The sequence below is a fragment of the Cucurbita pepo genome, chromosome LG10, assembly GCF_002806865.2.
Source record: "Cucurbita pepo subsp. pepo cultivar mu-cu-16 chromosome LG10, ASM280686v2, whole genome shotgun sequence".
Lineage (NCBI taxonomy): Eukaryota > Viridiplantae > Streptophyta > Magnoliopsida > Cucurbitales > Cucurbitaceae > Cucurbita > Cucurbita pepo.
The window spans coordinates 4,370,800-4,397,222 of record NC_036647.1 but is presented as its reverse complement, the minus strand read 5'-3'; the positions used below and the strand labels follow the sequence as shown (position 1 = coordinate 4,397,222).

At 36.3% G+C, this 26,423-nt stretch overlaps 4 protein-coding genes across 7 annotated transcripts; all 4 read right to left on the bottom strand.

The window, feature by feature from the left end:
• Window positions 1–25: 25 nt before the first annotated feature.
• Window positions 26–4,183, bottom strand: LOC111803896. Its single transcript, XM_023688507.1, has 11 exons — window positions 3,971–4,183; window positions 3,624–3,892; window positions 3,418–3,534; window positions 2,811–2,911; window positions 2,635–2,706; window positions 2,406–2,487; window positions 2,006–2,086; window positions 1,688–1,729; window positions 1,434–1,493; window positions 1,067–1,213; window positions 26–710 (listed from the first exon to the last, which is right to left on the bottom strand). Exons 2-11 carry the CDS (start codon window positions 3,882–3,884, stop codon window positions 555–557), a joined length of 1,119 nt encoding a protein of 372 aa, XP_023544275.1. The 5' UTR covers window positions 3,885–3,892; window positions 3,971–4,183; the 3' UTR covers window positions 26–554.
• A 439-nt stretch (window positions 4,184–4,622) lies between these two features.
• Window positions 4,623–14,932, bottom strand: LOC111803895 (leucine--tRNA ligase, chloroplastic/mitochondrial). Of its 2 annotated transcripts, XM_023688506.1 has the most exons (20): window positions 14,421–14,932; window positions 14,130–14,274; window positions 13,973–14,029; window positions 13,340–13,459; window positions 13,152–13,256; window positions 12,750–12,973; window positions 12,577–12,643; window positions 12,326–12,480; window positions 11,316–11,577; window positions 11,037–11,231; window positions 10,168–10,247; window positions 9,841–9,903; window positions 9,636–9,717; window positions 8,529–8,606; window positions 8,349–8,450; window positions 7,994–8,166; window positions 7,687–7,864; window positions 7,333–7,410; window positions 6,168–6,299; window positions 4,623–5,285 (listed from the first exon to the last, which is right to left on the bottom strand). In XM_023688506.1, the coding sequence occupies exons 1-20, from the start codon at window positions 14,915–14,917 to the stop codon at window positions 5,046–5,048; spliced, it is 3,033 nt and encodes a 1,010-aa protein (XP_023544274.1). In that variant the 5' UTR covers window positions 14,918–14,932; the 3' UTR covers window positions 4,623–5,045. The 2 variants fall into 2 exon arrangements, 1 of the variants encoding a protein (XP_023544274.1); XR_002816443.1 differs by lacking the exons at window positions 4,623–5,285; window positions 6,168–6,299 and having other exon boundaries at window positions 8,040–8,166.
• Window positions 14,933–15,611: 679 nt separating this feature from the next.
• On the bottom strand, window positions 15,612–18,837 carry LOC111804568 (50S ribosomal protein L4). Of its 3 annotated transcripts, none has more exons than XM_023689423.1 (9): window positions 18,625–18,837; window positions 18,201–18,416; window positions 18,018–18,082; window positions 17,782–17,878; window positions 17,516–17,664; window positions 16,929–17,036; window positions 16,726–16,845; window positions 16,413–16,586; window positions 15,612–16,047 (listed from the first exon to the last, which is right to left on the bottom strand). In XM_023689423.1, exons 2-9 carry the CDS (start codon window positions 18,307–18,309, stop codon window positions 15,946–15,948), a joined length of 924 nt encoding a protein of 307 aa, XP_023545191.1. In that variant the 5' UTR covers window positions 18,310–18,416; window positions 18,625–18,837; the 3' UTR covers window positions 15,612–15,945. The 3 variants fall into 3 exon arrangements, with proteins under 3 accessions (XP_023545191.1, XP_023545190.1, XP_023545192.1); XM_023689422.1 differs by having other exon boundaries at window positions 18,201–18,376; XM_023689424.1 differs by having other exon boundaries at window positions 18,201–18,368.
• A 468-nt stretch (window positions 18,838–19,305) lies between these two features.
• LOC111804345 (homeobox protein SHOOT MERISTEMLESS-like) lies at window positions 19,306–22,247 on the bottom strand. Its single transcript, XM_023689108.1, has 4 exons — window positions 21,611–22,247; window positions 21,298–21,538; window positions 19,672–19,916; window positions 19,306–19,588 (listed from the first exon to the last, which is right to left on the bottom strand). The coding sequence occupies exons 1-4, from the start codon at window positions 21,971–21,973 to the stop codon at window positions 19,379–19,381; spliced, it is 1,059 nt and encodes a 352-aa protein (XP_023544876.1). The 5' UTR covers window positions 21,974–22,247; the 3' UTR covers window positions 19,306–19,378.
• Window positions 22,248–26,423: the final 4,176 nt, after the last annotated feature.

Here is a 26,423-nt window from a genome sequence, read left to right as displayed (position 1 = left end):
GTTGCTTAACAGCTGCAATATTAACAAGGGAAGAATATCAGTAGATAGGTCCAATTAATATGACATTCTTTTTGCTGATACAAACAATAATGTCCGCATAGAAGTCCTTAAAATAAATAAACAACACGTTGAGTCTATATTACATCAGCATCAAAATCACAAGTATTGGTAACCATCTTTTTGACATGTACAAGGCAGCTCTGCAGAAGCCTCTTCTCAAAGGACTGACAATGCGGACGCACCATGAACAGAGTGGCTTCCTTGAACGATCAATTTTTTCATTTGAAGACACAGTTGATGAAAACATGAACCAACAATGTTAAGTAAGATGGACAAATATAGGTGCCGTGAAGTATGATTGAACTATCAAACCTGGTTTTCTTTTTACTAATTTCAGGAGAGCAAGAATATCTAACCCATGCACGCCTCCACTGATTTTACTAATTTCAGGAGACATCACAGTTAGAAACTTCCTAGAATATTTAATATCTTAACTGCTTGACTACGATGAATGATAGTTCAATTTAGTTGAACTTTTTGATCTCTGACAATGCTTAGGCATCAAAGTCACTCGCAACACCCTCACTTAATAATCGCATAGCAGCTCCCTGAGAAAATTTTCTGGCAAATAGAAAACAAGGAACAAAAGTTGAATTATTTCGACACCATTCCGTCCTGAATTCGGTCTCATAGTAGACATGGTTGATTCCCTGTCAAAATAATACACGTCAACCAACATAGTACACACTAGATAATGAATAATTTCAGAAAAGGAACCCAGAGCAACAAATTTATGCCACAAATATACCCCAATACACTAATTACTCAAATATGGTTGATAATGACATAGAATAGACACCAATTCTCATTGAATCATTATAAGCCAAGCAGTCCAACAAACAATGTAAAAATAAAATAAAAAATAAAAAAAGCTTGATTGCATTAAATAAAAACTAGAGCATTTAATTTTGCAAGAAACCACGTTTATCCGCCCGCCCTCCCACCCTCTTAAATAAACAAACACAAACACGAAGACAAAAAGAGAAATAATGCAATATAATCAAACCTTTATTTCCTCGATCTGCCTTGGTCCAGCCTTAGCATAGTTAAAGGTAATAGGATGCCACCCCTTGTTCTCCATATTATTGGTTGACTGATTCCATAGAGTGTAAGTTAATGTTCTTCGTTCAAGTTCACCTTCAAGTTCATTTAACTACAGAGTAAACACAAGAAAAGAATGTTACAATGTAAATTATCTGTAAACTAAACTATTTCAGACAACAATTTACAGTAACTGCCTGGAAAGGGTTATATAAACTCATCTCCCAAGATGGAGAGAGAGAGAGAGAGAGAGAGAGAGAGAGAGAGAGAGAGAGAGAGATCCATAGCGATGGATAAGATATCATGGCCTCAGAAGACAAATATGTACTCACAGCAAGCAATGTCTGGACATAGTGTTCATCTGGAATACAGTTGTGCTGCTTTTGAAGTTTCTACAATCAGAATTTAGGCCAGGTTATTGATGCATATTTTATTAAGGAAGATTGATTTCTAGTGGGAAAGATTTGATATTGATAGCAGCACCAACAATCTTAGAAGATAACATCCAGAATAATGAATAAACTATTTCGTAATAACATTCATATTGTTGAACTGAATATCTTCATATACTCAAATGATCACTTACAATGTTCATAGCTCCTTTGCTGGCATCCACAGGTGGCCTTCGCTGTAGTTTAGAATAAATATAAACTTTATAAGCGATACCAAAAAGAGTGAATGTTGTTTCATAAAAATCTTAAGAATGTGCTGAGGGAAGTGGATTCCAGTATGCCATTCAATTTAAAGATAATACATTTGGGGAAAATGTGACCAATATATTGTGTTCATGTGTAATGTGTGTCAGTGTGTGAACGAATGATAGTGTCTCCACACAGAAGAAATAGTTAACTGCACTTGGATCATAGTTGACAAATGAAAAAGGAATTTTCTGCAAAAGACATACCTTGCAGAATAATCCAAAGACTGGGAATATAATATCATCATCCACAATTACTTCTGCGTGACTACGAATCAAACTGATCCACTGCAATTTAACCACAAAGCAATTATAATTGCACACATCACCATTGTTTAAAATTCAACTAACAAACATCTACACCCACGAGAGCGAAAACAATATTGCCTAGTACCTCTAAAATAATTTATCAAGCAATAAATAAGGCATACTTCTTTCCTTTGGGTATGTGAAAGAACATAACAGCTAGGGATGAAAATACCGACTAGTGAAACACAAAACATGGACACAAATCCTATGTCTCATGGTTGAATCTGGATAACTAAGAAAAGAAACCAAAAAATAAACGAAGCAAAAGATCCAAGAAAAAACTATTGTGATGGATGACCTGGGACCCTTTCCTCCATTTGCCCTTAGTTATAGCAGGTGACATTTTTGGGTTATAGCGACCCTCCTTTGCATCAAGAAAGCTACAAGAAAAAATGAGAATATATATTTCAATACAGAGAAATTTAATTACGGAAGCTATAAAAACTTGGCAAATATCTAAATTTTGGCAGCAAATGGCCAACAAAGAATCAGTGCTTGGCACCTCAGAATCAAAGCCCTCCATCTACCTGTCCACAAAACTCCTGGGAGAGGCCATGAGATAGCTATATATATAGCTAAAGTTGTATAGTGGAACGCAACTGCAGCATGAGAAGACAAATCTTAAGGGAAGTTGTACACCTCAACTTCATAGATTAAAATGTTCAGAGAGCAACGGAAAGTGGCAGTGGTGATCCCAAAACACCTGTCCGATAGAAGAACAAATCTCTGATTTGCAGTGTCCTCAAGAGCTGCTTCAAGTAAGAACCTCTCTGCAGCAATCATACTCGACTTTCCCCAGTCCACCTGCAACATAACGTCACTTCAATGCAACCAATTACCAAAAATCAAAACTTAAAAAATTATCGAAAACATTACATGCCTCAACATGAATTCAACCCCACTATTTAAAAACAGAGAGTAAATGATAATTTCATCATGATTATAGTATCTACCTATTGAGAACAATAGTCCTAGGACATTGTCAAGTTTTGACTAGCTAGGGTGAAGTATTTACATAAGTTGTTCTCTCACCTTGATAAAGGTTAGACTTGTTGGAGCACTAAGGCTACTACACATTGGAGAGTAGCCTACTACGCTCCTCAATTTAATACAACGGGAACATTCCACTTTGAAGACTTCGTCCCTCATACTTCTAAGTAATTCCACACACACACACACACACACACGCACGCACAAAAGGGTAAAGAACAAGCCAAAAGGCATCTATTTTCCATTATTCTCCAGTTTGATGGTAAGCATTGGTACGGAAAAACATAAAAACTTCATTTCACAAGAACACATCATGTTACCTGAATGCTATTCTCCAATTGCCGTCCAAAAAAGAAATGCGACCTTGTCGTCGATTCATCGAACACAAATCCGGGCGCCGAGTGAATGTAAATCGAGAAGTTCGCAACGTCGCCATTCTGGAATAGAAAATTGCAAATTATTTTCCCAACTCAAAGACAATGCCTAATCGAAGATAGTTTTAGCGAGAGTGGAATCTTTTAAACACCTGGAAGAAGCTTCCCCAAAGAAAATCAAGAGGGAGGTTTCGACGAGTGAGAAACAAGAAGGCAATCTTAGGGCGGCCCAAAAATGAACCAGGAGGGGGGCGCAATCTACGGGATAATGAGGCAGAGGCGAGGTTGGTCCGAGAAGACGAATGAAGCCTAATAAGAGCGAAAACGCAAAGTGCAAGAGAGAAGGTGATGACAAGCTTCCAGCTGAACCAGATAAGGTTGCGCCCTGGCGTTAGAGGACCTTTCTTCTTCATTGTTCTTCCTGCAAATGAACAAAAGAAGTTTCATGCAATGGATCGGAAAGGAATACCAGACCAAAACAAGAGAGAGAAAGGAATACATGGAACAGGTGGCGGTTTCGCCGGGGAGCTGATTAATAAACAAAAACTCATGAGAAAAGGGGAGGGGATGGCGGTGGCGAAATGTGAACGGAACTTGGAGTGTTTTGGAAGACATCTCGGGAATTTCATGAACAACAACGGTAAAACGGCGTCGTACGGTTGAGTTTGTTCAATGGGCCATCTGGGCTACCATCTGGCCGTGCCAGCACAGGGCGGGTGGCGGGAAGCGCGTAGCTAAGCTACCAGGCCTTGTGGGCCCCTTGAAATTTTCTATTGTAAAATCATTTCGGTCGAGTCCATCAATTTTGAAGAATCCAATTTTAGTATCCATATTTAATAACTAGTTACTTTATTTTCAAAATATATATATATATAGAGGAGGGGACCAGCTCCACCACCGTTCACAAATATATCAAATATATTTAATACAAGCCATATATCGATGAAAGAACAACTAACTGATGAGTCTTTTCATTAATTCATTTTCATTAATTCAAGATAGACGACTCTATAATGATATAATATTATCTACTTTAGACATAAGTTCTCGTAACATTTACTTTTAGTTTCTCCAAAAGGTCTCATATCAATGAAAATAGTATTCCTTATTTATAAACTCATGATCTTCCTCTTAATTAGCCAACATGAGACTACTCCTAATAATCCTCGATTCACGATGAATTTTTCATATACACAACAAAAAAAGAATGGTATTTTCCGTTAAATGGCAATCCCCATATAGGGTATAATTACCCTACTACATGGGTATGCCATCGTTATTTCAATGAATGACAGCTACAGATCGTTGTATCAACAAATTTCTTCATAAAAAACTGATGGAACAGTCGGAATGTCGATACAGAACCTCAAATGCCGTTGCCACAATGTCTTGAATAGCAGCAGATTTACTGTTTTGATTACCAAGACTTGTGATGGCTGCAACTTTTCTTTTTCCATCCACTAAGCTGAATCATTCTGATTAATGCACAACATTACATTGAAAATCTGTTGTATTCGTCCATCGCTTTGTATCTTTTGGAAAAGATTTCTGTCACTGAAACAAGTTGAAAATTATCAGCGGGACACTTTGGAGCTTTGACGATCCAATATTACATTCAAGATCTTGCCAGGAACGAAGATTCGTTTCTTGATTGACTGCCCTGTTAAATATTTGGAGAGTTTTTCATCCTGCTCTGCTATCTGGAAAGCATCCTCCTCCGTACATGTTTCCTCAACCTGGATGGTACCCCTAGTTTTACCGTTGATCTGAACTGGTAGGACAATAGTGGAGTCCTTCAGGTAAATAGGGTTGGCCTGTAATGGAGAAAAAAGTTACGAGATTCAGCAAGTATACTTTGCCACGAAGACTGATATTTCTGAATCTGATTGTTCAGTGAAGCTCCAATATGGTGTTCTAAATACCCCACCACTTCATCACCCTCCGATCAACATATTTCTTAAATACAATATGGTGTTCTAAGCTCTCTCAAGTCGTCAGCCTTAAATGCAATCACATATGACACGTTCCATCTACTGTTTGTATCATTTCCTGACGTAATTATGAAGCATTATTGCTCTCCTATCTGTAGGTGAATTATAATTCTATTCTAATTTTGCTTTATTTTGAAGTGAAAGCAAAACGAACCTATGAAATCCCGATATCTTAATTTGCTCTCAAATTGAAAGGCAATTCTTCAGGAAATAGGTAGAGTCTAGATTTCTAGATTGTAAATGGTGGTGAGGTATTTCATTTTTCCTAGTGAGAATATCATCCAATACCATGTTGAGGATTCATTGACAGTCATCCACAAGCTGACAGAGACATGGAAGCTATTTGTCTTGATGACAAAACACGGGAGTTGTTTCCCTTCTACCATTTTGAACATTATTTCTTCCAGCAGAAACAATTTAACATACCAACAAGACCAAACTGAAAGTATATAGATCCTACTTGTGAATCGTCATTTAACTCAAAACCACTAAAAAAAAAACATAATGTGAAGTTTAATCCAAAGATTCACCAAGACAGGGATTTACATTATAGGTCGATATTATTCGTCACAAGGACTCAAGTGGCTAATACACCCAGTGCATACCTTCTAAATGCAATAAGGTACCAGATAATCATAAAGCCACAACCATATAGACAAAATATGTAAGTATTTAAAGGAGGGAAGAAAGATAAGAAGTCCAAACCTTGGGGAAGGGCTCGTAAGCCAACGATTCTGAATGTCCTAACCGAGACCATAGTTCCTCAGCCAAGTGAGGTGCATACGGTGATAGCAACAAAGTGAATGCTTCAACGATAGACCTTGGGTATCTATCCCACTGAAAATAGGAAAATGAGAAAAGACAGAAAAGACCAACATGAATTTAATTAGCTAGTAAATGGCATCGTGCTTTTCGGAAGAAGTGACGTGGCAAATAAATAATGTAAATTGACTAAGAACATATGCTAAACCATTAGCAAGATATCAAGATTTTAATCTCTAGGTATCTCATTCTCTAACTAGAGATTTAAATAGGATCAACTAGGGAGTTCATTTTCCCCACCCCATCCCCACTGAGGCACGAGAGAGAGCGAGGAGAAAGTTTTCTCCATTGACTAAACAAGGGCGGAGAACCAATTCCCGGTTCCCCACCCCGATTATTATTATTATTTTAATATATACATTTGAACTTTTTGAGACTTAATATCTAAATTTAAACTTTTAAGAATCATAGTTGAACATTTTTAAATATGGATAATGCTTACTAAATATTATTTGTTTTTTATTAAAATGTTCAAGATTTTTCTCTTCAAATGAGACTTCATCATTAGAAATTAACTATTTAAATAGAGATTTTCCAAAAAAAAAAAAAAACATGTAATTTATTGATTTTTTCCCCTAACAATAGTAAATGGGGAATGGAGACAGGAAAGCCATCTCCGCCCCTGCCCTGTGAACATCCTAGGATCAAAATGGCTTTTCAAGGATTACTTAAGTTTTGTATTAGATAATAAAGTGACATTCAAGATTAAGAAATAAATGGAAAAATAAAGAATCATATCTATTGGAGGGAAGGATCCTCCAAAATGTATATAGCCTGCAAGAAAAGCTTAATAGTATTGACTGGCTGACTTTAAGTTTCATTACTTATATATATGTACGTATGTATATGTATATGTATATATGTATGTATGAATATGTATAGATGCAAATCAGAGCCCTAATAGTATCGATTGGCCGATTTTAAGTTTCATTAGTATGAAACAAATACAACGCCATGCCCTTCAACCTAAACAGCATGAAAGTCAGACAAGGACCAATTGATTAAGCAAAAAAGATAATGTGACGAAAGATAATGCACATTTTCCAACCTTATATGCCACGTTAACAAACTCCATCATAGCTGAGATTCCTGTGTTGAATCGTGTCCCTTCAACTTCTTCAGTTACCTGGAAATTGAATCATCATTTAGTGAAGGGAGATACTGTATCTGCAAAACACAACTTCAGTATGACATTTATACTATCTAATATAACCCATCAAATGGGATACTTATGTGGAATCAGAATCTATCTACCCAGCAATCAGAAGGTGAACTTTAATGATCATGATATTATAGTTTTGTTGATATTTCTTTCCATTTTTCAGATGGCAGGTAAGCTAAGCAACATTTTGAATAACACGTAGCGGAAAGAGAGCAAAACAAAGCTTAAATAATATATGACCTTCATAATGCACTTATGGAGTGAACGAAGTTGTTCAAGAGTGGGTTCCTCATCAGTTACCACAGTTCCATCATTAAATGTACCATCAGCTGAAGGTGGTCCAACAATTAGTCTCCAAGTTCTTCCCAAGAACCTATGGACACCTTCAATGCCGCTGGTATTCCATTGTTTTGAGTCTCTGGAAGAAAAATGAGACGAGAAATTACGAAAAGTAATATAAGCCCTTCTCCGACTGATCAAGAAAAGATCAGTCACATAGATTGAAATGCTAGATATTTGAATTTTAAAAGTTATAAATCAGAACTACCTAAGAGGACCCATAAACATTTCATACAAGCGAAGAGAATCCGCACCATACTCAAAAACAACATCATCAGGATTAACAACATTTCCTCTACTCTTGCTCATTTTGTGAGCGCGAGCAATCAAGCGGATATCAGGACTGTCTTTCAATACAAAATAATCTCCAGATTTCATGACCTGCATAATAAGAAATTCAGTTGAGAAAAACTGGAATTCAAACAAACAACAATACTCGATTTTTAGTAATGGATATGATTAGCTACTTTAAACCAGGAGAGCCATTTATTGATCATAATCTGCAATTTAAATCGGGCATAAAAATCGATGAAAGAGATACACCAGGCATAGCGATCATAAACCTTTTCCTCAGGGATTCTTTCTTGATTATATTCACTCAAGACATCAACGGAATCTGCAGACACTAGATTACCATCTGTATCTTTTAAAGCAGTATACTGAACCTGCAGTTTAGAAAAAAAGTACTAAATTAAAAACCTGTGAAAAAGGAAAATAATCTTGTTTAGAGAAACAATACTTACCTCCCCAAGTATGATTCCTTGGTTTATGACACATTTGAACGGTTCCTTGGTGGATACAACGCCGAGATCATAGAGAACCTGAATCAGAGAGGCTCAACCAGATGAATGGTGTAGCAGAAAATATAGGAAAGAACATCCAGAACGGAAATAGGTCAGTATTCGGCAATCATCTTGTCAAAACAAACAGTTATTTCATAATCAGGCCATTGCCAGTTTCAGGTGATATTTATCCTTCCACCACCCTCTCGTGGTTTTGCAATGCTTCATAAAACATCACAAGGGACAGTCTAAAGCATTAGTCATACTATAAATACATTTTATCAAAAGAAGATAGTACAGAATGCCTTGAGCATTTTCACGAAGCATGGACTATTAAGGGCAACCAATTTTTTTCTGAAAGTCTAAAACCAAAAATTAAAGGTTATAGTTACATTTTGTTTTTCTTATTTAATAAGAAATAGGATTATTTACCAATAATTTATTTATTTTGTAATTTACTTTTAAAAACCCTAACCTAAATTTAAAGAATTAAAATTAACTTTGTTTCATAAACATAGTGAAAAAATATTTTCCATATTTCAGTAATAACGCTTGAAGCAGAAAGCTCATTCAACATCCTAATTTCTTAAGAGTAACTAGAACAAAATATAGCAGATAACTGTACAGTATTTTTTAATCATCATGCGTTTTATTTTCTATTTTCTGATTTAACTATTCATATATTCTCATAAGTCATTTTTTCAAGCAAAATTCGATATAGAAGTGTTGCAGTTTGAAATCACAGAAAGATTAAATATAAAAGGAGAAAAAAAGAAGAGAAAACAGCAACCATTTTAAATTAAAGTACAATAGACAAAAACTTTTTTTTTAAAAAAAAATCAATAAAACAATTTTAAATAAATNAAAAAAAAAAAAAAAAAAAAAAAAAAAAAAAAAAAAAAAAAAAAAAAAAAAAAAAAAAAAAAAAAAAAAAAATCCTCAAATTTACCAATATTTCCAAGTTACCTACATTATATAGAAAACAAATCATCATAAACACTTGTTTTCAAAAATAGAAAACTAAAAGCAAAATTATTATCAAATGGAGCCAGGAATCAACTCTCCAACCTTGTGCCAGAACCTAGAATAAAGTAAATGGAGCACAGCATGCTCAGCCCCACCAACGTAGACATCAACGGGGCTCCAATACCTGCATATGCACAAATTATAAAGCACTTATCAATATACGAATTGGACTCAAATCAATTAGAAAATTAGTCAAGGAAAAAGGTATACAGAAATTCCAGGCTTATCCATACAGAGCAGCTCTTACATTTCCTTCGTTTTCCCTACAAGTTCTTTGGAATTCTTCGGATCCATAAATCTTAAGTAGTACCTAAAAATCAATAGGATGAAAATTTCTGATTCAAAGAAAAGATTTGCAAGTAACTTGTGCATACAAATCAGACAAAACTTAATAAAATTAATCATAATTAAAAATAAAAAAGATTTGTAAACAATAAAAGAACGAATGACGACACTGATTATACCCTACATTAACATCACTCTCATGCGTCCTTAGTCAAAATCTGCAGTTCTCTTTCTTCCAGTAAGAAAAGAACGAATAGTGAGGTTAAATTCAGTCAAGAAGAAATAATACCAGCATGAACCAGCCCACTGCGGCATAGTACTTGTTTCTCGTCTGGCAGGTTTGCCTGACAGGGAATCAGTGGCTTGAACCTGAAAGTCAATAGTTGAAAGATTATCCACTTTATAGAAGAGCAAAAATAGAGTACATATATGTACGAAATTTCCCGGACAACCATCTGCCTCTACTACAATTGGTTGTCAAGGAAACGCATATGATATTACATCCTAGGTAGGTGGATGTCTCCCCTATAGTTGACTCAATAAGTAGCCCATGGACTATATACAGACCTTGTTCCAAAAACGTGTTCACAAATATAATTTGACCATTATATGCTACACTGCCTAAAAATGTGAGTAGAGCAATGACTTTGAAGTAAACAGTCCAATCCAATACACTAACAAGGATGTGGGCTGTATACCAAGCTTCCAAGCAGTGAAGCAGACTCAAGAATATGCAATTCTATGAACTGAAATTAAAAGTAATAGTAATGTGGATGATAATAATTTTAGAAAATAGTCATAATCTTTTCAAAATATTTTCTCCAAAAAGGGTAAAATAAACAAATCCTGCATTCATGTAATATTTGTGCACTTGAAAAAACCTAAAGTATAATTTAATTAGTTAAGGCATATGCTTCAAAAAGAGATCACAAGTTCAGGTCCCCACCACCCACATGTCACTGAACTCAAAAAAATTGTGTTTGAAATTTTTGTGTGTGCACATATGAGTGGTGAAAAATCCTAAATAAGTTGCTTCTCGCTTCAAAACTAGCACAGTTTATTATGCAAATCCTGAAAGCCTACGAATCCATACAACAGAAAATAAAACAATGCAACATTAAAAAGACAATAAATTAATCAGAAGGATATAAAGAATACCCAAGAGTCAGCTTTTGCGAGTGGAGGTTCCCCTGTCCCCGTGGGTGTAAAATCATCTAATTCAGGCAATGTAAGGGGCAATTCGGTTTCAGAAAGGGGAATACTCTCACCAGTATCATCCAGAAAAAGTACAGGAATGGGTTCCCCCCAATAACGTTGTCTAGCAAAAAGCCAATCCCTCAGTTTGTAGTTCACCTGTTGTAAGTTGAAGAAGGCACTGATAAGTAATGGTGGCACCTTCAGGGCAAACCATGACCTACACAATATTTAGGAAAAGACCTTTTTCTTCCCATTCCCCGTTTTCTCAGCCCACTCAATGACTTTGGAAGCTGCTTCCTTACTTGAGAGCCCATTGATGTCAAGCCCTGATGTTGGACTCGATGAATTGGCAATAATACCTTCTCCTGAAAATGCCTTATTTGAATCACAGCTTCCATCCTCTGGCACAACAACCACCACTATAGGAATATCGTATTTTGTGGAAAATTCATGATCACGTGTATCATGAGCAGGTACAGCCATAATTGCCCCAGTTCCATAACTGTAAAATACCAAATTAAGAATGATCTGATGATAGAGAAATAAATGGTTCTGAACTAAGTAGAATTATAGAACAGTAGTTTACGAAAGCTATATTGGCACAAGCAACCACTCAAAGGAGGCCTAGATGGCCATTTGAAAGACCACTCTCCAAGAGTTCCTCTCTACCTCTCTAACTACCTCTCACCTCTCCACGCCTCCCTTTTGAAATATACAAACTCTCAAAATGAAAGATAGTATATAAGGACACCAAAATTTATTTATTAAAAAAAGAAAAGCCCAACGCAGCAAAAGGAGTTTGACCTTAGCTATAGAAAATGACTTCAATCCAAAAAAAAAAAAGACCAAGCTTATAATTACAAAAAGGCCTAGTGACAGATGCAAGGAGGCGTTAAACCTAGCCACCTCCCAAACTTCCTCACCCCATCTCTCCACCTCTTAAAAAGTTCTATTGTTCCTCTCAATCTAAATGTCCCACAAAACTACACTGAAGCTAGTCTACACAAGTTTTGATGAAGCATCCTACTAGCAACCACATAGCTTCCTCTTATGTAAGTATGAACTATTACAGGCCTAGCAAAAAATTAAGATCAACCAAATTTTAATGAAGCAGTCTACTAGACAGCCACATAATGATGCATGCTCTCATTTTATCATAAATTTCTGAACATTAAAGTTCAATATTCATGCTGAGCAAATGATAAACAACGGTAAAGAACAACAGGTATGAGGCATAAACCCATACTGACCTCCCCAAGACATAATCTGCAACCCATATTGGGATAGCTTCCCCATTAACTGGATTTCTAGCATAGCAACCAGAGAAAACCCCAGTTTTTTCCTTCTGAAGCTCAGTCCTCTCAAGGTCACTCTTCCTTGAAGCAAGTTCTTTGTATTCCTCCACCTGAGTTCAAATCTAAGCCTTCTTGCTTATTTATTCTTCTTTTTTTAATACAGTGAGAAAATGAGAGAAAGTTGGCAAGTGAACAAAGAAGTTTACCTTTTTGCTTTCTTTAGGAGATGTTATGGATGTCAGGAAGGAGTACTCCGGAGCAACAACCAAATACCTACGTAAGAAAAAAAAAAGGCATCATTAAATTTTGCTGGAAGTACAAGAACATTTTGTCATTGAAATTCATTGAACTTGGATAGAGTTAAGTATGCAATCAGTACGTTGCTCCAAAGAGGGTATCTGGTCTGGTAGTATAAACTGTAATTTTGAGATCACTATCTTTTCCATTACTGTCGAGAACACAAAAGTCAATCTCTGCCCCTTCTGATCTCCCAATCCAGTTTCTTTGCATATCTTTTATACTTTCAGGCCAGTCAAGATCATCTAGATCATCAAGAAGACGATCAGCATATGCAGTAATCTTGAGCATCCATTGCCGCATTGGCTGCTTGGCAACAAATAATGACACAGTAAAATTATAAAACCATCCAAGAGTTTTGAACTGAACAAAGAGTTTAATGACTTTGAAAATGGGTTAGTTTAAACAACATTACACGAACTATAAAATAACAATATACTTACGTGTTTATCAAAACTAAACCCAAAATAAAAAAACAACTAACCTTCCTTATAACTGGATGACCCCCACGTTCACTGACACCATCAACTACCTCTTCATTAGCCAAGACCGTGCCAAGAGCAGGGCACCAATTAACTGGTACTTCAGCCTGAATATATTGGAATTGACAATAAGATCTTTGTGTTAGTTGGAATGAGGCTGGGAAACCAAGAAGACAGATATACTCCTGACCTGGTATGCTAATCCTCTCTTCAAAAGTTGAAGAAAAATCCACTGAGTCCATTTATAATAATCTGGTTCAATTGTGGAAATTTCACGATCCCAGTCATATGAAAAACCCAATGATTTAAGCTGTAATATCAGGTAAAGTCAAAAGCACATATGTTACATGAAATTTACATAATTACGCGATCAGTCATAATATCAAACTGTAAGCAGTCGCAAACACTAACAAAGGATGAATTACCAATTCCTGATTTCTGTCAGGGTCACCATACTTTAGACAACTAAATGTCTGAACTCATTCGCTATTCTTCAGAATTAAAAGACCGCTAAAATCATAGAAAATCCCATAACGACAAGCCTAGACAGTACGAAATGAACCAAAAGAAACAAACTATTCCTCCTATTTAAATTTACAACTAGAAACTTGCACGACCCATTCTAAATATGCTGTTGATAGAGCCATTCTAATGTGCTTCAGCTTGTAGTTCAGATCATAAAAGTAAAAACCAAAAGAGGAAAGAAGAAAAAGAAAGGGCAGTATTCTTAGTAATCCGAATTAAACAAATATAGCTGAAATCACGCTATAGAAAGAAAGAAAAATGGTAAAAGAGACGAGAAGGAATAAAAACACATCAGGACCTGAGAGCGAAACCGATTAATATTCCTCAAAGTAGTGATTTTGGGGTGAGTTCCTGTCTGCGGGGCAAAAAGATAGTACATGTTGATATTAAGACTGACAATAATAGCAGTTAATGCGTCGTATGCTGTAAGCTAAGTGGAAGGTGGGAGACCAAACCTCAATAGCATATTGTTCCGCAGGCAATCCAAATGCATCCCAGCCCATTGGGTGCAAAACATTGTAGCCTTGCATGCGTTTGAATCTAGCAAGAATATCTGTAGCAGTATAACCTAAAGGATGACCAACATGTAACCCTGAACCACTACAAGCAAAACAGAATAAAGTAGACATCAATTCTCGATTCTTAAGCAACATGAATTTACTGAAAACCTGTGCGTATTGGATCAATCTACGGTGAGAAAATAAAGTAGCCACTAACTCAGAATCCAACAGAGAGCAAAAAGAAACCTGGGATAAGGGAACATATCAAGCACGTAGAACTTAGGCTTAGAAGTATCAATTTCATCAGGAGTTCGGAAAGTTCGATTTTCCTCCCAATAACGCTGCCATTTGGTCTCTATTTCATGGAAGGGGTAAGCCCTCCTCACCTCTTGCTGCTTCTGCTCCTCAACCTCGTTAACTTCACCCGTCAAGGAACTTCTGATTCTACCATGTGTAACACGAATGCCACAGCTCAAGCTGCTACCATATAAACAACGACCAAGAGAAGACTTTCTTCTAAAAGCTGCAGTGGACAATTTCCTGGACAACCTGACTGATGGGGTTGAAAAAGAAAGCAATCGAAATGGACTAACGGAAGAAGCTTCGAATTGGCCATGTACAGAAGAATGCAGTGCCTGCACGTTCATTTCGCATGTGGAGAAGCAGAAGAAAATGGATACCGCAGAGAACAACGGCAGAAGATTGAGCGGGCAGGAAGATAGAGATGATAGGATTTGGTACATTTCGCGGTTAAATTGTCGTTCAATAACTTCAGTTCGTTGGATTTCGATTTTGGGCCGAATCAATTGGGCCTGATTGGTCCTTACTGGGCTAATTTCAGTAATGGCCTGATATTTTTACTGCTTTGGGTTGGGCCAACATGTTTCCACACAAATATTTGAGGCATCAATTTTATGAAATATATATAAATATAAAATAATAAAATATGTTTAAATAAATTGGTGACCGTTTTTTTTTTTTTTTCGTTTTAAAATAAGTTTAAATTTTTTTATTGAAAATGTTGTCAAATTTAAGAACATGAAAAAAACATCCGATACGTACAAATTTAAAACTAAATTAGTGACAACTGAAACGGGGACAAATTCCTAGCCAATTTGATGCAGAAATGCATGATCTTGATTCAGATGCTTTTCCTGATTTCCTTTGGCTTAAGCTTATCAGCATGGGAATGAAGATCTTGTTCTAATGAGCTGCATCCCACTGTGAAAAACAGTCGTAAGTGGTAGGCAAGTCATTTGATTCAAAGTTCAAGTAAGAAAACTTGTCTATTTCTAAGCCATTTTCCTAACAGCATCATGGTCAGTTGCTTGCTGCTACCTACTAAGATTTCATTGTTTTAAGATGGTTAGTGAATCCAACACGAGACTAACAAGGGAATAGGTGATGGAGACAAGTCCATCGACACCGACACCGACATGCGATAACCTTAGTCTCAGAATAACTGTTATATAAAAGAAATCAGTAACATGATTTTCTAAAGAGGAAAAAAAGATCTGCAAGATGTGATAACCTTAGTCCCAGAAAAATCTGCCAGTAAGAATGGCTTTTTTTGTTATTTTGGAGCACCACAAACTACAGCTTCAAAACTAACTATCCGATGCCTTCAAGTGCTAATCAGCAGAAGAGAAGTTTCAAACTCAACGGAAACACCATACAGGTTTTCACCCCTTCGTGCAAAGGGGGGAAATATCAATAAAGGTTATTGCTGATCTGAGCTGAGCATATAATTCAGGTCAAATGCACTGCCGCTTCAGCGGTTGATTGGAGTGTGCATCCGGGTAACAATTCTTTCTACAGCATCACGAGACATGACAAGAGTATCATGTAGAAGAATGCTGTACACATTCAAACCCTACAGAATAAAATTAGGAAATAAGTCGGGAATCAAAACAGTAATATAGTACAAAAACAAGAAGATCATCTGGACATTCATGAAAATTAGTAATATAGTACAAAAACAAAACGGTTTCTGCTTGATAAATTTTAACACCAAGTAAAAGTTCAAAAAATCATATGGAAATGTATTGAGGCGTTTTAGAATTTTAAGGATCTCTCAAATTTTGATTTGATAAGAGAGAAGTGGCACGGAGATTTTTCAAAGCTGACTAATAAAAGATATAGTTATGTTCTAGGACCAGGGGCTTTTATAAGCAACTAAAACGCAAATTCATTTATTATGAAGCTAACAAAAAAAGGGAAGCCATCAAGAAGACTCACTATAGAAGGCAAAACATTGACGTAATGAAGGTTTTGTGTGGCCAACTTCAGTTTCTCATCGATGGGGCCACCATCAACGAGAAGAACTTTTTTAGTATTCTCCATTTCATTGACATAGTTCACCATATACTTTGTCTTATGTGTAGCGACGTCCAGATTATCAAATATCAGAAGCTGCGAGTCACAAAATTTCCGAAGTGAGGTTTCATAAACATATGGAAAGAAAATATCGTGTGTTAGAACATGCATGTGAGCCAAAGCATGGTAGAAAATAATCCATGTGCTAAAATGATAGCAAGAGAGAAAGGCCTGCCTTTCCTTCTGCAGCACGAGCTGTAAGAGCTATCTTCAAACCCAAACGACGAACTTTCTTATTAAGCTTGAAAGCATGACTTCGCGGTTTAGGACCATGCATAACTGCACCACCTCTGAACTATAATCATCATCCAGTTCATTAGCAACTACTGTAATCTTTTGCACTGTGAACATCATAATTCATAGTAAAATCATAGCTACCTGGGGACCACGCAGTGTTCCATGCCTTGCTCTACCAGTACCTTTTTGTCGCCATGGCTTTCTCCCGGTGCCACTAACCTCACTAATTGTTTTTGTTGAATGTGTTCCCTGTCATCACTCGAGATGCTTAGCTACTAAAATCACTTCTATAAACTTACACACAACTTGCATTTTGCAGATTAACTACCTTCTAAACGTATATTGACACTTAATATAATAGATTAACTACCTTCTACACGTTAAGAATACCAATATAATTAGGCAAACTAATTAGGCAAACAATTTTTTCATGTTTCAAAATACCGCTTCTTCCAATGCAGGACCTGTATTTAATGAAGTTGCCAATGGCTGTCTCCATTGTAATTTAAATACAAATTAAAATGCAATATCAAAAGTCACTATGTCGCTAATCCTCATAATATTACACTCTGGTATAAATAATTATGGAAATGTTTATATTTATCAAATGAATTAAAAAGCACAAATACACATGTACAAGGAAAAATAAATCCCCTAATAGACACTGTTTGCATTCAATCAATCAACTAGTCTCAAGCTCTATTGCATGAAGAGGAAACAACCAATACCTGCTGTCTCTTTGCAAGCTGCCATCTAACAACCCGATGAATGATGTCCTTCCTGATAGGGACGTCAAAAACATCTCCAGCCAAGACCATGAACCCCTTGTCTTCATTTTGAAAGTTTGTCACAGGAATCATCAGGTCCTGAAGAAGCCCTAATGATTCAACATAACATATTAACCACAAAAGAGATTGATATACCAATTCTTTCGCCATAATAAAGTACATCTACAATCTTATGAAGAGTAAAAAATGAGGAAAAATATTGCTACCTATCTTGCGCTCTTCTGATACAACCGGTTTAGCGTTGCTTGATTCGGGAGTCAAAATAGAGGTGGAAAGCCCTTTGGAGACAAGAAAGGTTCCAGCCTGTTTCATATACAATGGTTAGACAAAAACAAATTTAGGGACATGTAATGAAAAAAAAGGTGTGCATAAGACATTAAGATGTGATTTCAATCCACATTCTACAAACTTCAATATCATGTCCTTGAGTAAAAGATAGTACCTTCAACAGGGTAGAACAGCCGGCAAACATAGAGCTACTCCTCCCTTTAACGTGACCATAAATTTCTACTCAAACACATGTTAACAATCATTGAATTAGACAAAAAAAAAACATTAAAGCGTAGAAAAAAAAAATGCAGGCAAGTAAAAATTTTGAAATAAGGAGGAAATGAGAATGCATTACCACGGGAATTATAAAACGACTGACTCATGGTACACGAAGAATTACATTGCCCAAATGTTGATAGGGAACCCAAAGAGCGCAACAGCCTTCTCGACACTGAGATTGCCATATTAACGGCGGACCACTAAAAGAGTCGGCGTAGTGGTATTGTAATAATCAGACAGCTACCTAGACATCTACAAGATTGAAATCTTAGCAATATGCCTCAATCTAAGTCTACAAAAAAAGTCGTATCGTAAGTAACTAACATAAAGATCACAAAACCCTGAATGGAAGCCATGAAGTATTTGGATGCGCAAAAACTAAAGAGATCAGTAAAAAAAAACGTTCTCATTTAGACTAGTTGAAAATCGGCTGAAGAAGAAATCAACAAAACAAAACGTATTGAATTTCTGAAAAACGACCGAGGGAGGCGAAATCTCACCAACGGCGCCGGTTAGGGGCTGAAACGAACCACTGTGTTTCTGATAGAGAAAAAAACAGAGATAACTCTGATTTCTCGGAGGCGAGAGAGCGTATGAGGGCGGCAGAGATTCCTTCAGACGATTCGGCTGCAGCACTGAGAGTGCAGCAGGCGGGCTGATACGGTGTCGGGCAGGAGCGGCGGTGCTGGGTGCAATGGAAGCGCAAATCTTTGCGAGGGAGACGAGGAACACAAACAAAAGCGGAAACCGAAGGCGGCATTAACGGGCCGAAACTTTGGGCCGCATCCATTCTCCACGAATCCAAACTTCAAGTTTGGGCTCTTCTTCGTTGTACCAAGGTAACCTTTTTTTACTTCTTTTTTATTATTAAAAAAAAAAACAATTGTAGTCATTTATTGATAGACCAATTGCACGTTCACATATTTTTCAATCTTTTGGTCACTTTATTTGATTTATTAATCTTTTTAACTAATGTTTTTTTTAGTTGAAAAGTTATAATTATACTTTTAATTAATTACATCAATATCTTATCCAATAATTCATAACTTAATTCGCAAGTCAGTTCAACTCGAACATTTTCGAGATACCCCAAATAACCAACAAATGGCAAAGTGACATATATATATATATATATAATATATGTTCTGTCAAACAAATTGAAACATCCATCATACATCCATACAGGCGATCGCCATCAACACCATCATCATCATATACATATACATGACATTATATTAAAAGCAAATTTAATAATTAGAGAAGAGTGGGAGAGATATCAAATGGGAAAGGATTCCCCAAGACGGAGTCCATGTAATACTGTGGATGATGATGAGCAGCATCCATCACCACAAATTGCATATCTTCAGATGGCTTCCAGTGTCTTTTTCTCTGGTTGATGAACCAGTTGTTGATTTGCTTTTGATCTAACCCAGTTGATTCTGCTAAAGCTACCTTCTGTGATTCCTGTCACAAAGAACATTCCAATCCCATTGGTGAATCTATATAATCTATAATCTATAGTGTATGTTATCAAAACAAGAACATACGGATGGATAAGGCCATTTGTAATGTCTGCTCCACCAATCCAGGAGCTGTTGCCTGGCCTCCTTTGGTAGCTTCCCTTTCTTCCTTTTCTTCATGAATTCTTGCTTCAGACTGCCTAAGTATCTGCTGTATTTTCGGAGGAGTTGACCTTTCAGTTCATGGTCTTCTGCCCAGGGGTCAATTGACTGCCCATTCTTATCAACTTCCTCTTCAGATGATCCGTTCCTATCAAATGCCTCACCGCAACCTAAGTGGCGTGTGCAAATATATGTGTCAGCGAACAACAAAACATTACAACATCGAGCCACACATTATACTAATTCTAGAACAACTTCACAACATAAAAATGAATCAAGTAATTATAGTTCCGGCTGATTGCATGGATCAGTGAGCGGATTGTTGGAAGGGAGTCCCACATTCACTAATTAAGAGGACGATCATGGATTTATAAGTAAAAAATACATTTCCATTTGTATTGGGCCTTTTTGAGAAAGTAAAAGCAAAGGCACGAGAGTTAATGCTCAAAGTGGACAATATCATACTATTGTAGAGATTCGTAGTCCTAAGACAACTATTTGGCAGAGGGAATGACAATCTAACACACAAAAAAAAATAGTAGAAGACAAAAAAAAAAGGATCATGTATTTCCAAAGCAACTTAGTGATTCATGTTCATCCATGTGTACTCAAAAACCAATGATAGGATAAATTGTTCGATGAGACCGCTACAATGTGACAAACAGTTTATCATCATCATAGTAGGTAGAAATAGAATTACTGCATGCAAATTATTGAAATCATACTCAACGATCATTAAGAGACAGATATCTTAGATATTTAAATCGATACAAAAACAAGAGAGGTTAAATGTTTCATTTGAAACTCGAACATCTCGATTCGATTCTCACTTCAATAATCAAAACAATACTTAGAGCATCCCATTTGAAGGAAGAAAAAGATGAACTAAATGGAAATGTATCGAAGATATGGGGTGTAAAAGACGATGAATTCATAAGTTTCATCTCAAAAGGAAAAGAAACTTCCCAATGGCATATATTAGAAGATCTCGACCAACCTTACACACATAGATTCATGCATTTCTACAAACTTCATTTCTTTTTGGTTGAAAATATTGAATTTCCTTTGAAATGTGTTCTAATTAATTTAGTTTCCAAAATCATTTGTGTGAAATTTCATATCAGTTGGAAAGAAAAACGAAACATTTTTGTTTCTTATAAAAGTGTCGAAACCTCCCATTTTAAAACCAAGTCCAAAAAGAACAATCCAAAACAGACAATATCTGTTAGCAGTCAGTTTTTATCTTGACAATAGATTTCGTGTTCTTGTCGGGATCTATTGTCGACATGCCACGTCCTAGATCAAAAGGGGTAATTTGGGTTGAACTGTGTCATGAAGCCATCATGACAGACGAGGTTTAGATATAAACCCTAAGAACAATATATCTTTAAACTAGAGACTATGCAAATCAAAGGATTCATGAATGCCCTAGCCACAAAGAAAGTGCACAAAAATAATAAAATATTATAATGAAATAAAGCACAAAAATTGGGCAAATGGAAAAAAGAAAATAATAAATAAAATAAGGGGTAATTGTTAGTAAGAAATCACCAGCATCGGAGGAGGAGGAGATAGAGAGAGCTTTGAATTGGCACTCAATTCGTTGAAGAAAAAGCATGGCATCCCTAAAGGGTTTAGAAAGTTCGTGTTCATATTTGGTGAGCATCTCACAGTAAGCCTCCATGAACTGATCAAGCCCCGGATCTTGTCCAATACAAGACGTACCACTCATTGTGGCTGCAGATGCACACGCTTGTTCAAGCCTCGCCACCACATCCGGCGGCGCCCCCACCTGCCAAAAAGCTTCAGATCTCAGCCTATGCTCCCGGGTCCTAAATAGAATAACATCTAGCATTATTATTACCTTCCGGCAATTGACATAGGCAACAAGCAGGCGGTGGTAGTGGGGATGACCCATGATTTTGGCCTTCAATTCACATGAAGAATTACCATTACTACCCTCGTTGATGTTGTTGTTGGTTTCATCCAAGAAGTAAGAAATTGAATTAGAAGTGTTATTGTTGGTGTAATTAGGCGGCGGAGGAGGAGGAGGAGGAGGAGGAGGAAGAAACGAGCTACATGCATCTCCCTGATGGTGGTGTTGTTGTTGATGAGAGGTGGACATCAAGGGCATCATCATCATCATAGAACCAAACGCATTATGACTGTTTTGATCAACAAAATTCATCATACCTCCACCTGAAGAACTCCCACTTGGACCATCCATTGATAACAACAACAACAACGAACAAAAATCCGTGCGTCTCTCTCCTAAAAAACCCACTTTTGTGTTTAGACTCCCGGGATTTTAGCTTCAAAAAGTTCAGGCTTTTGGGTTCTTTTAAGAAAGATCTGAGTTGTTGATGAATGAAACTGGAAAAGCCTGGCGTTGGAGGTATTGGTTTAAATGAATGAAACAGATTAAAGTCCCCACCTTTAGTGTTTTTTCCTCTTCTTCTTCGGTGGGTAGCGTTTAATTTCAAGTTTTTGAGACAGCGAAGGAGATGGGTTAAGAGGATAGTGGCAAAGTTTTGATTTTTTTTTTGTTGGGTTTTTTTTTTTTTTTACCTTCCCGATGAAAACTCTCGTCGTCCTCTTTTGTCGTTGCAGTGGCACTGATGAGGCACTGCCATTACTGCCAAAAAGAATGAGAGAGAGAGAGAGAGAGAGAGAGAGGGAAACGACGGAATCGAGGAGAGAGCAGTGCAGGGCAGGGCAGGGCAGGGCAGGGCGGAGAGATGGAAAGCCAAGGCAGCGATGGGGGGATGGAGAGAGTGAGAAAGGGGAGGGAAAATAAAGGTGGTAATAAAGTAAGTGGGACACTCCGAATGTCGCTTCTTATCTTTCACTCTACTTAGCCATACCTCCTAATCTCTCTCTGAAACAGTGCCCATTAAATGTTCTAACCTTTTGTTCCTTTTTTTTTCTTTTTTAATTTATGGTTTCTATTTTACAAATCCAATTATCTTAATTTTAGATGAGAAAGAATTTACCATTAAATCTTAATTTTAGATGAGAAAGAATTTCCCATTAAATGATTATAGCTTTTTTTTTTTTTTCTTTTTTTCTTTTATACCAAGTATCAATACAATTTCGTATTTTTTTGGTTACTATATTGTACTGAGCATAATCTCTACTGGCTTTGCTTTGGGCTCCCCAAAAAGCCTCATACCAATAGAGTAAGTATTCCTCGCTTATAATCTCATGATCATTCCCTAAATTAGCCGATGTGAGACTTCCATCATCCAACAACTCTCCTCGAACAAAGTGCGCCTCCCCTTAATCGTGGCTCGACTCTTTTAGGGAAGTCTCACATCGGCTAATTTAGGGAATGATGATGGGTTTATAAGTGAGGAAAACTAACTCCATGGTATGAGACCTTTTGGGGAAGACCAAAGCAAAGCCATGAGAGCTTAGGCTCAAAATGGACAATATCATATCATTGTGGAGAGTCGTGTTCATCTAACAATTAGAACAAAAAAGAAATCGTGGTCGGGAAGGTTATAGTAGCAAAAACTCTTGTTATCCTTTTCCTTCTTCTTGTTGCTGTATATCTCGTTTATACACATCTTCTCTTTGTTTCTCGAGCCTATAGTGGTTATCGGCAGAATTCGAAAACGTCAAATTTTTTATGATTCCAATCATACATGATTGAGTTGCGAAAACTTCTGGATATGTATCCCACACCTGTACTGAATTCCTCCTGATTAAATACACTTTCTAATTGCTCTAGAACAATTAGGAGATTCTGGAGAAGAAATATGGGTTCCGCTTCGTGTGGCAACATGCCCATAAACTTTATATTGGTTTACATTATAACTAATTTAATAATTGTGTAATTTTCTGTTTAATCAACCAAGACTTTTCATTCCTGATTTTGTAACATTATGTTGAACTCTTTTCTTTATTTATTAACAATTTTAAAATTAACAGATAATGAATCACCTAAATTAAATTTATTCTTCCAATTCTATTATTTCACGGTCAAATCTTACTGCTCCATGAAATGACGTAAATACAGATATTTGAAATTTCTAATAAAAATCATTTTAAGTGTATCCCTTCCAATTTCAATTTAATTAGGATATTAACACAAAATTCGAGATAAATATTATAATCAATTTTAGATAAATAATAATTTTATCAATAGATTAAAATACAATATCTCGAAGATTAGTGGAAGTGAGCCCCACATTGATTAATTTAGTAGAAGATAATGGTTTTATAAGTGAGGAATACTATTCATTGGTATGCGGCTTTTTGTGAAGCCCAAAACAAAGTCATAAGAGCTTATGTATGGACAATATCATACTATTGACATCTCGATCGTGAGGCTTAAAATTTTGAGATGATTGATAATTTAGCGGGACAATCCAACTACTCGTAAATTAAAAAAAAAATGATTAAAAGGGAACTCATCAAAATTGGAAAGCAATCTCAAAGGTACAAATAAATTGTCAAAATTATTACCACCTTAAAGTTAAAGGCTTGGCTTGAGATCAATCAAAGTGTGCTAGTGTTATGATTGTGAAATTTAACCCTCCGGCATTGATATATATATATAATGTGTACCAACAAGCAAACATAGGATGAATCGAATAAAACATATTCCTCCTCTCACGCACATATGTATATATTTGACACAAAACTACTCAACATCTCATGTTCGTTCGAGCTCCTAACTCCAACTATCATCATGTCTACTCATTTCCGCTCCATTGTCTCCTTTCAAATTTTCATTTTAACGAGCTTCGTGTCGATCATTCATTGCTTTATCAATAAAAAAAAGAGATAAAAATATCTTCTTTTTAATGTGACGGGCGTTATTCTTCATTCTTAAGATAACTTCTCATCTTACAAACAACGTCGTAACTTACCTGATATAAACTATTTTAAACGCGTGATGAGCATTTAAGTTAGATAAAATGTCATAATTCACCGACGTCATTCAATTGTCACTAATGATTCTATGCATATACACGACTCATCTAACGATCCATTGACAGCTTGATTGGCATCGCGATTCCTTTCCAAGATAACTTTTCATCTCACGAACGACAATATTTCTATGGTAGTTGAAATTTTCAACTCTATGCATAGAAGCTTGTATGTTAGTCACGCTTTCGAAAGTTTCTCGAAAGCGTTGGGTGCAAAACACTCTATGTATCGACTCTTCTATATTTCATTAACTATTCATCATCCTCGACACATGTCAAATCATCGTATATTATAGTTTAGTTAACAATGTTTATAGGAGTTAATTATAATTTAGAATAATTTGGTTAGTATAAACATATAAAAAGGGTAATAATTCTTGTAAACAATGAAAGGTTTACACAAAATTAGTGAAGGAAATGAATAAAGTAAGGGAATTTGTAAGAAGAGAGGAAGAACAATCAGCTCCCAGTTTTGAAATTGGTTTCTACGAGGGAGACAGAGATAGTTGGGAGAATAATATACGTAAGCAAAAGAAGTACAATGAAAAAATGTGCCCTACAAACCTAAATAAATAAATAAATAAATAAGAAATGATTCAGCGTCAGTCCCTTTTGTCTTTCATCGTCAATCTCCAATCTTATCTCCTACAAAGTAGACACCAAATACAAGAAATTGGAATTAGGGTTTTTTAGGGTTTAGGGATAGAATTTGGGAATTAGGGTTTTTTAGGGTTTAGGGATAGAATTTGGGAATTAGGGTTTTTTAGGGTTTTTAGGGATGGAAGTTGGGAATTAGGGTTTTTAGGGTTTAGGGTTTAGCGATGGAATTAGGGTTATTTGGGGTTTAGGGTTTTGGGAGAGAAATTATATATAGTAAGCGAATCCGTCGCAAAAAATGTGGAGCAGAGGGAAAGGGGTTTTTAGGGTTTAGGGAAAAGTGGGTTGGAACCCTACATTAGGGTTTTTTTTTATTCTTTTTTTGCTTTGGGTTGGTGATGCACTTTTAAGTCATTTCCATGTACAAGCCCATGATTCGTCTTGCAGACGGCGTGGTATGCGCTCTTAACTCTTCCAATCAATGCCACTACCGCCACCATCGCCAACCCCAAACAAAACAAGAACACAATCACTATTTACACACCAAATGCTACATGGTTCTCTCGGCTTCTCCCTCAGAAAGATGAAAGATTTGTTGTAAACAACTGATATCTCCACGACAGCTTAATCCGACTACTACGAGAGTGTACATAGGTTGGGTTTTGATTGATCGGATTTATTGGATGAAAGTCACACATCGACTAATTTAAGGAATGATCATGGGTTTATAATCAAGGAATACTCTCTCTGTTGGGGGTGATGCATTACGGGAAAACCCAAAGCAAAACAATGAGTACTTATGCTCAAAGTGGACAATATCATACCATTGTGGAGAGTCCTGTTCGTCTAACAGGTTCTTAAAAAATCTCGATTCATAAAATGAATCAAAATTTTAAGTCTTAAGAAAATTTAACCCGACTCAACTAAAAAAATATTTCATTTAATTTATTGGTTTCTTTTTTCAAGTTGGAGATATTTGATACAAAACACTTCGTGTTTTAGCACCTAGTATAACGGCCTTTAACGCACGTTTGTTTTAGATACAAAATGTTACGGGTTCAAATTCTATCATTCATTCCTACCTATTACTTGTCTTCTAAACAATAATGAGGAATCAATTAGATCACATTCGTGTGACCATTG

What these genes read in the sequence shown, in the direction of transcription:
- LOC111804345 (XM_023689108.1), bottom strand. Translation starts at nt 21,973, where the DNA reads ATGGATGGTCCAAGTGGGAGTTCTTCAGGTGGAGGTATGATGAATTTT. An exon ending in CCTATGTCAATTGCCGGAAG is followed by an intron (nt 21,539 to 21,610) that starts GTAATAATAATG and finishes GCTTTTTGGCAG; the next exon opens with GTGGGGGCGCCGCCGGATGT. An exon ending in ACAAATGGCCTTATCCATCC is followed by an intron (nt 19,589 to 19,671) that starts GTATGTTCTTGT and finishes TCTTTGTGACAG; the next exon opens with GAATCACAGAAGGTAGCTTT.
- LOC111803895 (XM_023688506.1), bottom strand. Translation starts at nt 14,917, where the DNA reads ATGTACCAAATCCTATCATCTCTATCTTCCTGCCCGCTCAATCTTCTG. An exon ending in TCGCAAAAGCTGACTCTTGG is followed by an intron (nt 10,248 to 11,036) that starts GTATTCTTTATA and finishes ATTGACTTTCAG; the next exon opens with GTTCAAGCCACTGATTCCCT. An exon ending in GTAGGGAAAACGAAGGAAAT is followed by an intron (nt 9,718 to 9,840) that starts GTAAGAGCTGCT and finishes GTGCATATGCAG; the next exon opens with GTATTGGAGCCCCGTTGATG.
- LOC111804568 (XM_023689423.1), bottom strand. Translation starts at nt 18,309, where the DNA reads ATGGCAATCTCAGTGTCGAGAAGGCTGTTGCGCTCTTTGGGTTCCCTA. An exon ending in GCTGTTCTACCCTGTTGAAG is followed by an intron (nt 17,879 to 18,017) that starts GTACTATCTTTT and finishes TATATGAAACAG; the next exon opens with GCTGGAACCTTTCTTGTCTC. An exon ending in TCAATGTTTTGCCTTCTATA is followed by an intron (nt 16,048 to 16,412) that starts GTGAGTCTTCTT and finishes TTTATTCTGTAG; the next exon opens with GGTTTGAATGTGTACAGCAT.
- LOC111803896 (XM_023688507.1), bottom strand. Translation starts at nt 3,884, where the DNA reads ATGAAGAAGAAAGGTCCTCTAACGCCAGGGCGCAACCTTATCTGGTTC. An exon ending in TTTGGGGAAGCTTCTTCCAG is followed by an intron (nt 3,535 to 3,623) that starts GTGTTTAAAAGA and finishes TTTCTATTCCAG; the next exon opens with AATGGCGACGTTGCGAACTT. An exon ending in GCAAAGGAGCTATGAACATT is followed by an intron (nt 1,494 to 1,687) that starts GTAAGTGATCAT and finishes TTCTGATTGTAG; the next exon opens with AAACTTCAAAAGCAGCACAA.